A 10,691-nucleotide genomic window follows, 5' to 3' on the forward strand; every position below is an offset into this window, starting at 1 on the left:
CGAGGAAGTGAGACTCCAACTCAAAAAAAAAAAAAAAGTCTCATAAATATTCATAGCAGGCCAGATGTGGTGGCTCATGCCTGTAATTCCAGCACTGGGGGAGGCTGAGGTAGGAAGATTGCTTGAGCCCAGGAGTTCCAGACCAGCCTGGGCAGCATAGCCAAACCTCGTCTCTACAACGATATAAAAAATAAAATAGCTAGGTATGGTGGCATGAGTCTGTAGTTTCCAGCTTCTAGGGAGGCTGAGGCAGGAGGATCGCTGAGCCCAGAAGGTCGAGGTTACAGCGAGCCGTGATGGTGCCACTGCACTCCAGCCTGGGTGACAGAGTGACTACAACTCAAAAAATCAAAATCAAAAAAGGGTCGGGGTTCCAGTGAGCCCCTCTCCCCTCTGCAGTGGGGAAACGGAGGCCTCTAAATACACCAAGTCAACATCTGGGGTCTTTTGACTCCCCTTGGCCTGCCTCACAGGCAAGCTGATTATGACCCAGGAACATTTCACAAACCACGTGTATAGGATGGGCACAGGGCGAGTGAGATGCCACCTTCCCCACCCAGCCATCGGGAGCTGCGCCCAGCTGAAGCCCCTGCAAGACACACTGGCATTCTCCAGTCCAGTGTCCCCTGTGTCTGAACATACACTAGGGGAGGCCAAACAGACAACTCCATGCAGACCACCGCCGCAAGGGTGAAACTCACTCCCTCGTCATTTCAACCCACTTTCCGATCACATCAGAGAAAAGCAAAATTCCGCCTCCGGCCAGCCCACAGCCCTGGTCCCGCCGCCCACCAGGCTCGAATCAGTTCAGCCAGCAGGAGCGAGCGTGACGGTGCCATGACCATCCAGTCCAGGCCTGGACAGAAGAGCCTGCCTTGGCAGAGGCCTGGGGCAAGCAGGGCACAGGGCTGGGGTGTGGAGGGCAACCAGGGAATCCAATAACAACAGCAGGTTGGGCAGGAGGAAGGAGGGGCCGTGAGGCCTGTCCCGAGCACCCCTGGGAGCTACACAGCATGGACACCTCACCGGGCGTCGTCTCGCCAGAAGTCACACGACCCAGACCTCACCCACCCCCCCCTTCCCAGATCCAGGCCGCCAACCCTTGATCTCAGATGCCAGACCCTTTGACCAGACCCGCTGGCTAATCCCCAAATGGCGACCTCGGAAAACGGGGTCAGGAATGGACGTTGCGAACTTTTAACATCCCTAGGTGGGCAGAAGGAGCTTGGGTGCTGCTGGGACAAGCCAGGACTGCCATGCCACCGGCGGGAATAACGGCGCATGTCACCCCCAGTACACTGCCACAGGATCCCCGGAGTCCCGCCCCGCTCAGCCCTGGACCAGGCTTGCCCAGCCACGGTCAGGAACGGGGGTGCTCAGGGCCGGCCCTGGTCCACTCACTGCTGAGGAACTGCCCGAACCAGGCTCCTCCCTCACCCTCCAGCCTCCCAGAGTCACCTCTCAGGAATGCGGGATCAGCCAGAGAGGAGAGACGGCAGCTTCCCCGGCAGCTTCCCGGGCGGGCCCCTCCTAGCCGCAGGAATGATGTCAGTGCGCCCTACGCCTCATCACACCCGGCTCGTGCCCCGTGCCCGCCCCAGCCCTCCTCCCTCAGTTTACTCATCCCTCAATCAACACTGCCGGGCAGTTCCCACCCCCACCCAATGCAAACAGGCATGACGGGGAAAGGCCTCCGTGGTCAGGGTGTGCTGGATTCCTCTGAGCACAGGGAGATGAGATGCAGCCCGGCCTCGCCGAACCATCCTGTCCTGCATCCTGTTAACAGGAGGGTTCCACCAGGCTCGGTGGCTCAGCCTGTCATCCCACCACTTTGGGAGGCCGAGGCGAGCAGATTGCCTGAGCCCGCGGGTTTGAGACCAGCCCGGGCAACTTGGCGAGACCTCGTCTCTACAATAAATGAAAAATCAGCCGGGCATGGTAGCACGTGCCTATAGTTCTCACTACTTGGAAGGCTGAGGCGGAAGGATCCCGGAGGCCAGCAGGTCGAGGCTGCAGTGGCCGGGAGCGTGCCACTGCACTCCAGCCTGGGCGACGGAGTGAGACTCCAACTCAAACCCGCCCCCGCCCCAAAAACCAGGAGGGTTTCCTGGAGCGCCAGCTGGACAGCGTGACCACGTAAACTCCAGAGTGCCCTGTAGCCAACTCCTCCTCGCCCAGTCAAGACAGGGAAGACCCCAGGAAGACGTGAGTGACCCTGTGTGGTCCCCCTCTGGGTGGGATTGGGGAGGGCGGTGAGGGCCCCCTGCCACATGACATTGCATCTGACACTTCGTTGAAGCCTTGCGAGAGACAAGCAGTCATCATCCTTACTGTCCAGATGCAAAGGCCACGAGGAACACAGTGGCCCCACTCACTGGGTGGGTCTTCCAGGCCCTCGCCTCACCACCCTGGCCCTGCCCCTTCCCACAGGCCAGTCCTTGGGCCCCAGAGTTTCTGGAAGCCCCAGTCTTGGAGAGAAGCTGGCACAGACCCAGAAAGACAACATTCCTAGGCAAGCCTCTCTCCTGGATACACAGCCCAACCCTGGGGCACAGCCATGAGGCCCTCTCAGCAGCACCCCTGAAAGAGTCAGAGCACAGCCCAAGCCAGGGTGAGAGCCAGTCACTCCTGTGTGAATGACAACCCAAGATAGACACCAACGTGTGCTCTGCCTCTGACAGTCACAGACCCTTCAGAAGGCGGGCACACTACCCCCTGCTTCCTCCTGCCCATTTCTATGGCGCAAGCAGAGAGTCCTAGCATTGGCCTTCTCCGTTAGACCACAGTCACTCAGAGTCGTGGACCATCAGCCTCGGCACTCCACGGGGTACCCCTGCTCCTGCCTGAGCAACTGACCCTCAGACACAGCCGGGGTCTGACACCCACCTCCCAGGAAGGCAGTGAGGAGCACAGACAGCGACGGGACCAGTGCCAGGGGAAGAAACACAGTCAGGCCTCCCACAAGTCACCAGCCGTGCCCGCCTGTCTGCCTGCAGCCAGCGCCTAAGCTCAGAGCCCACAGACCACTTTCTTCTCCACATGTGGGCACAGACCATAGGCCACAGCCACAGCCTAGTCCACAGAGCTGCTCTGCTAAACCCATCGGTTCAGGCTTACCCCAAACCCCAAGCAGCCACATAGAACTAAATATACTTCAAGGCCGGAGGCAGTGGCTCAAGCCTGTCATCCCAGCACTTCGGGAGGCCGAGGTGAGAGGATTGCCTGAGCCCACGGGTTCAAGACCAGCCTGGGCAACTTGGTGAGACCTCGTCTCTACAATAAATCAAAAAAATTAGCCAAGCCTGGTAGCGCACGCCTGTAGTTCCAGCTAGATGGAAGGCTGAGGCGGAAGGATTGCCTGAGCCCAGCGGCTGGACACGGGGGTGGCCATGAGCGTGCCACTGCACTCCAGCCTGGGTGATGGAGACTCCAGCTCAAAAAATAAATAAGTAAATTAAAAAAATAGACTTCAGACCACCGGAGTTTGTTGGGGTTTATCTTTTTAATTTCTTTGTGCTGGTGGTGTAGTTGTGGATTTTTGTTTGTTTGAGTCAGGGTCTCAATCTGTCACCCAGGCTGGAGTGCAGTGGCAGAATCACAGCTCACCACAGCCACCTGGGCTCAGGTGAGCCTTCCACCTCAGTCTCCCAAGCAGCTGAGACTACAGGCATGTGCCACCATGCTCGGTTAATTTACGATTTTTTTTGTAGAGACAAAGTCTCACTATGTTGCCTAGGCTGGTCTCGAACTTCTGGGCTCAAGGAGTCCTCCCTCCTCGGCTCCCAAAGTGCTGGGATTGTAGGCGTGAGCCACTGCGCCCAGCCCGAGGTTTTTTTTCTTTTGAATTTCAAAAGAAAAATATCACAGTGTTAAAAATATTTTGGACCATCCAGTCATCTAAAGAATTAATTCTAACGATGAAGAACACAGACAGTTATCATGGCCAAAACTGGAAATAACTATTTGTCCAACAAGAGAAGAGCGTCCTACCCTGCCATCATTCAAATGATGTTTAGAAAGAGCCTCTCTCCTAAACAATACGGAGAAACGCTTAAAATGCCAGCGGGGAAAACTGGGCACGAAATGTCAGGCACAGCGGCTGCTGTGTTTAAAAATATCCATGCATGGAAATGAATTCAGGAAGAAAGGACGTAGCAATACTGACCACAGGACTGGCTGCTCAGATGGGGGAACCAGTGATTTTTTATTAATTCACATCATTCCTTGTTCATGTTCAAGTAATCTGCTTCCAGAGTAGAGAGAAATCTTTCTTATCGGAAAAAAAAGAACAGATTAAATTACCACCCCTTCACATCACACGGCCACCCACGGAAGCCACTGAGTTTCAAATCCGCCACCCCTGACCCTGTCCCCACACCCAGCTCATCAGACCCAGCTCATGGTCCTGTTGTCTGGGAAGGAGGGGGGTCTCCCTACTAATCCCTGCATCCAGAGGCCAGACAGCATACCTGGCTTGGCCATGATAACTGTCTGTGCTCTTCATCGTTAGAATTAATTCGTTAGATGACTGGATGGTCCAAAATATTTTTAACACTGTGATATTTTTCTTTTGAAATTAAAAAAGAAAAAACCTCTGGCCGGGCGCAGTGGCTCACACCTGTCATCCCAGAGCTTTGGGAGCCGAGGAGGGAGGATTGCTTGAGCCCAGGAGTTCGAGACCAACCTAGGCAACATAGGAGCCTAGGAGCTGGACATCTGGTCACCCTTGGGTCGGGGCAGGTGCCCTGCAGAGAGGAAGAGGGAGAGTGAGAATGAGGTGGACCCTCCAGGGCCGGACCCCAGAGGGTCCTGGCCCCCGGAGAGGACCATCCTTCCCGGCAGCCACGCAACTCATGATCCCGCCGGGCGCCCAGAGCCCCAGCCTCCCAGAGACAAGCGTGTAATTAAATTAATCCCAGGGCTGATGGTCATGAGGTCTGGAGCCACTAGGGAGGGAACATCATTTCCTGGCTTGGCTGCCTGTGGGCAAAATGAGAGAGGTGACCACAGAAGGGACCCCGAGCTGGGCTGGCCAAAGGGTCCCCACAAGTGCTCCCCTGATTCCTCCAGGGGCCCACTAGAATAATGCTGGGGGATTCATGGTCCAGTTGTGTGGGAAGGAGGGTGTCTCCCTACAAATCCTTGCATCCGGGGGCCAGATGGCAGTCTTCACCTCACTCCCCAGGAAGGAGAAGACAGTGCACAGCACACGGGCGCAGAAGTCACAGAGCCTTCGGAGATGCCAGGCCCTCCCCCTGGTGCTGTCTGGTTCCATCCCAGAAGCCTGCACTGGGTCCTGCCCTGACCACAAGGCTACCCAACCTTCCCCGAAGCAGCGAGGCAGAGACCAAGTCCCATCGTCCCTCATGGCCTGGTTTTCTCCCTGGCAAGACGATGTCGCCCCTGGCCTCCCATTGCTGTGTCCAGACTGTAAGAACTGGGGGGGGGGGGGCAGGGGCCATATCCCATTGCCCTGTAGACCCCTCTTCTCCCAGCCCAGCACCCGACACACAAGAGGCCCGAGCAAAACAGGGACAGGGGTCGGACCCGCCCCGAGGGGTCTCTCTGGTCTCAGTCCCAGACAGCAGACCTAGAACTCCCCGTACCAATGGCTGTAATGAGCTCCCCGGGCACCCCTGCACGGGACATGGCACCCTACACTCACAGGGGGAAGACCCCAGACAAGGAATGGCGGAAGCCACAGAGGGCGGGGCGTTGGGGCTCAGGACACGTGCTCCTCAGGTGTGAGCCAGCAGCGCCGGCCACCCTCGCCGTGCGCCCACCTCGCGGGATCTCACATCTCGGGCTGGGCACCCCCGAAGCAGACCCGGAAACAAGAAGAAATGTCCAAATGGACTATTTGGGAAGTGATCCCAGGAAGCCCAGGGAGGGAAGTGGAGAAGGGAGACAGGGCAGGTAAGGGGCATCCATCCCCCCAGAGAACTCTGGGGGCTCGGAGTGGCCCCGACTGCCTTCCCGAGGACCCGCTGGGGGGTACTAATGCCCAGTACTGCCCGCAGGGGAGGGGACGGCAAGAGCTCCAGGCAAGCCGGGCTCGGTGGCTCAGCCTGTCATCTGCGCTTTGGGAGGCTGAGGTGAGTGGATTGCCCGAGCCCGCGGGTTCGAGACCCGCCTGGGCAGTGAGACCTTATCTCTACAATAAATCAACAAATTAGCTGGGCGTGGTAGCGCGCGCCTGTAATTCCAGCTACTCGGAAGGCTGAGGCGGAAGGATCGCCGGAGCCCAGCAGGTTGAGGCTGCGGTGGCCGGGAGCGGCCACCGTACTCCAGTCTGGGCGACAGAGTGAGACTCCAACTCAAAAAAAAAAAATGAGCTCCAGGGGAGCTTGCTGATGCCACAGGTGAGCTACAAGGGAACTCTGAGGGAGTGAGCGCCTCAGGGTCCCGGCAGGGCCCCAGCAGTGTCTGCTGCAGCTCAGGTGAGTGTCTGGTCTGTCTTCTCCCCAAACGAGGAAGCAGAGGCTGGGGGTGACATACACTGACACATGGTGGACACACAAGGGCCTAATGCTCCAGCTCTGCCCCACCCTGGGTCCCCACCAGCCCAGCCTCCCTCGACCTGGCTTCCTAGCCCTTGTCCCTTTCTCTAAGGGCTGGGGCCAGGCCGGTTCACGGCAGGTCATTAGCCGGAGACCTCACCACATCACGCCACGCCCTGGGTTCCTCCGGGGGGCTCACACCCCGTGGCTCTGGGACTGCACGAGACGGTTGACATTTCCACGGCACAGCTTAGGTGATGCATCCCCTCTCCTTCCACTTCATTAAGCAGGGGGGACAGCAGCCTAGGGCGGGTGGTTTGGTGGGGTGGAAGGTCCTTGTTAAACGGAAGCACGCCTCACCCCTCAGGCCCCGACACAAGCAAGGTACAAAGACGCACTGAGCCACACAGGTAAGGCAGGCTGGGGACCACCGGGCGCTGGGCTTTAAGGCCATGCCAGGCCCGGAGGGTCTTGGAGCTGCGTGTTCCTGGCTGTGTCTTACCCCTCTGATGGATGAACACTTTCCGGTTCTCTCCCCTGCAGGTCCGGGACACTCTACTTGTGGGGGTTCACTGAAAAGCATGCCTCACGCCCCATCCTGGGCTGATCTGGAAGAGCCTGGACATGACTTCATCTTCTCAAAGGACTTGGAAGGTACTGCAACTCCAGGTCAGCCTGTTCCCTGGGCTCCGGGGTCCAGGGGTTAAATCCTTGCAGAGTAGAGAGACCCCCTAATCTGGGACCCAAGAGGAGAGTAATCAAGTTCACAACAGGCCAAGCTGCCCATGGGGTGGTGAGCCTCCTAACACCAGGAGAGAGAAAACAGAAGCTGAGGCAGAAGCTTCTGGAACAATAAAGTTTCCCAACATGGTGGTGAGGAGAGCACAGGAAGCTGCTTGTCAACCTCCGTGCCAAATGCGCTCACCCCATGCCCCTAATCCTCGCAGGGACCTGCCAGGTGGGTGGCAGAACCCCACTGCACAGAGGAGAAAAGAGCTGCTCAGAGTGAACAGGTCTGCCCAAGGTCACAAAGCCAGACATTCACAGGCACCACATCCTCGGCCAAGGGCGCTGTCCCCATCCCAGGAAGGCTCCTCGGCCTGACCGAGGGGCTGCAAGAACAGCCACGTCTACAGCAGAGAGCAGTCTAGGGGGGAAGGGAGCCGGGGTGTGCTGGTCAGGAGAAATCAGGGCCTCCTTCCTGAAAGAGGCGGAACTTGAGCTGAGCACTGAAGAGAGAGCAGACCTCTGACAGGCAGGAAGGCAGGTCTGCACTGAGGGCACAGGCTGGGAGGTGGGACAGTGATGGGTACAGGCACACCTGAGCCAGTGACTGCCAGCATGAGGGGCTGTGCCAGTCCCAGCTGCCTCCTGGCAGATATCGCAGCTCTGGGAGCACAGGCTGAATGTGAAACGGGCATTATTTATGGATGAGGGCACAGGCTGAGAGGGCCAGCTCGAGAGGCATCAGGTTCCCACGAGACACCTCTCCACAGTGGCTGTGCGGAGCCAGACAGGCTGGGAGAGCTGGGTACCTCTGCCCCGGTTGCCCAGGGCCCACGGGAGGGTGTGCAGGGCATTGTGGGCCAGGGCAGCCAGCTGCAAGCCCAGCACTGACCTCAGTGCCCGGGGCGTGGGAAAGGGTTCTCACACCCACTCGAGGCATGGAGAACAGAACCATCTTTCCCATCCACGCGTGAATTTTCCTGGCACCTGCCGTGTGCCAGTTCACACCTGTAATCCTCCCCCAGAGCTGATGAGGAGCGTCCTGTTACTGCTGACCCTGTTTTATTAACAAGATGCCTGAGACTCAGAGAGGTTAAGCAGCCCGGGCAAGGCCACACAGTGGACACACTGCAGGGCTGGGATTTGAACCTGGGTCTCTCTACAGCCATGGCTTCCGACCCCGCCTCACAGCTTCTGCACCAGCGCCAGGAGCCCAGCGCGATGACTCTGGGTCTCTCTGAATGCCATCACCATGGTTACCAGGGCTGCTCATTCTAAGCTTGGAACTGTCAAGGAGGTACAGACACTTTCACCCATTCTCCTGACGAAGAGACCAAGGTTCAGAGGGGTCTGGTAACTGCCCAGTCACAGAGCTCATGAAAACAGGGCTGGGGTGGGATTGGCAGTTGAGGGAAACTGCTAGGGGAGGGAGGGGCATACCTCATCAACAAGGGTACCTGCGTGATCAATGTTTGGATACCTAATCTGAATTGTACCCCACATCTTTATAATAATAAAAGAAAAAAAGAAAAGAAAACAGGGCTAAATTTTTTTTTTTTTGAGTTGGAGTCTCACTCTGTCACCCAGGCTGGAGTGCAGTGGCCGCTCCCGGCCACTGCAGCCTCGACCTGCTGGGCTCCGGCGATCCTTCTGCCTCAGCCTTCCGAGTAGCTGGAACTCCAAGCGCACGCTACCATGCCCAGCTAATTTTTTTTTTAATTTATTGTAGAGACGAGGTCTCGCCAAGTTGCCTGGGCTGGTCTCGAACCCGAGGGTTCAGGCAATCCACTCGCCTCGGCCTCCCAAAGAGCTGAGATGACAGGCTGAGCCACCGAGCCCAGCCGAAAACAGGGCTGAAATTTAAAGAGAGAGAGAGAGAGATTGTGTGTGTGTGTGTGTGTGTGTGTGTGTGTCTCCACATCCAAGCCTCTTCTAGTCCACCGAGGCAGTGGGGGTGGGGCCTAGGAGGCTTCCTGAACCCCCTCCCCTCCTAGAGAAGAAATTCTCTCCATGGTGCGTGGGGACTTTCAGCTTCTAACGCAGGCACCAGGGAGCTCTGCTCTGAACTGTTATCCCCAACCCCATTCCTCCTCTGCGACCTCTCCTTCAAGGACACCCCAGACAAGCCCCAGGCTCCAGGTGTAAAAAGCTTTGACGGTTTTCAGTCTGAGCCAAAGACCCAAGGCCCCTGGGCCTCGCCAGGTCACTCGTGTCCCACAGGCTGGCACCAGCCCTCCGGCGATCCACCTCCATGCCTGGAGACACGGGATCACAGAAACGCGAAGTCCCACCTTCACAACTCAGGTGCTAAAACGCAACTACCAGGACCAGAGCCCCGTCCCCCCCATGCCACAATCCCACAGCGGGAACAGAAATCAAAGCTGTCAAGGACACCCTTCCCCGCGGCAAAGAGGAAACGCAATCGACAACACAAATGAGAGCGAGATCTCTTCGCGCTGTCCCTCTGGCACCATCTGTCTCTGCGTGGGCCGAACGTCACTGCCCTGGGCTGGGGAGTCCCACACATCGGCCTGGGCCTGCCTATCCCTGGCTTCGGGGACCTCCCGGCACCGCGGCGTTTAATTCCAGGAAAAGCCACGGGGCTCCCCAGCGGGCACCAGAATCTGGGGCGGGGGGCCGGACAGGAAGCCCCGTTCCCACGCGGCTGGCCTAGACGGTGCCCCACTTTAGATCTGCCCGAAAGCCTCCGGGGCTTTCAAAACAGAACTCAAATTCGTCTCTCCATCCGTCCACTGCTTGGGGAAGCCTGACAAGCCAAAAGAAAATTGTGCGATTGTTCCCAATCGGGGAGCAAAGATGTCCTCCCCTGGGCCGTCAGCCTCGGCATCTGGAAATTAACCTGTGTGTGTTCGGGTGACGGCACTGTAAATGCCCAGCAAGGAGGGGGCTGTGCCCGTCACATGCCCTCACCAACCCCCACCTCACTGGTCATGACTGGGAATTAGTGACAGAGGTGGACTGTGTGCAGAAGTCAGCCCAGGAGGGACTGACAGCTACAGTCTATAACTGTCAGCACTGGGTGACCCAGTGCACGCACCTCGCTCCCTGGAGAGCTTTTAGCATCTGATCCCTTCCCCTGAGACCTGAGACAGACGGATCTAGACTCCGCAGGGGAGGGGCCTGGACAGCCGTAAGCATCTTAAATGCCCTCTGGGTGGTTCCTACATGCGCCCGGGGCCTGGAAACCCCGATCGATGCTGTGCAGTGACTGTTCGCATCACCTGGCTCTCAGCCTACATCCCCGGGGGACCCCAGCCCTCCTGGCCCTGACTATTAATTAGCGGAGCTGAACTCTGAAGCAAATACAAGAGAAGCTTCAGGGATTATGGCGGGACTAATCGTGCAGGACTGCAGTCTGGAGGGAGGAGAAGATAAACAACACATGGTCCAGATGTCGGGGCCAAGCCCTTGGTAACATAAGGGGAGACCTTGACTGGCTTCAGG

At 57.8% G+C, this 10,691-nt stretch overlaps 1 protein-coding gene across 1 annotated transcript in view; it reads right to left on the bottom strand.

Moving 5' to 3' along the window:
- Positions 1-5,649, bottom strand: part of LOC103277051 (coiled-coil domain-containing protein 85C) — a 25,973-nt gene extending 20,324 nt beyond the window's left edge. Inside the window, exons 1-3 of the mRNA XM_021707243.1 lie at positions 5,607-5,649; positions 5,323-5,437; positions 5,137-5,231 (exon numbers count right to left, since the gene is read on the bottom strand). Coding sequence (XP_021562918.1) covers positions 5,137-5,231; positions 5,323-5,437; positions 5,607-5,649 — 253 coding nt within the window. The remainder of the gene's footprint in view (positions 1-5,136; positions 5,232-5,322; positions 5,438-5,606) is intronic.
- Positions 5,650-10,691: the final 5,042 nt, after the last annotated feature.

This window comes from Carlito syrichta, unplaced genomic scaffold (assembly GCF_000164805.1).
Source record: "Carlito syrichta isolate Samal-C Ts95f unplaced genomic scaffold, Tarsius_syrichta-2.0.1 Scaffold316469, whole genome shotgun sequence".
Lineage (NCBI taxonomy): Eukaryota > Metazoa > Chordata > Mammalia > Primates > Tarsiidae > Carlito > Carlito syrichta.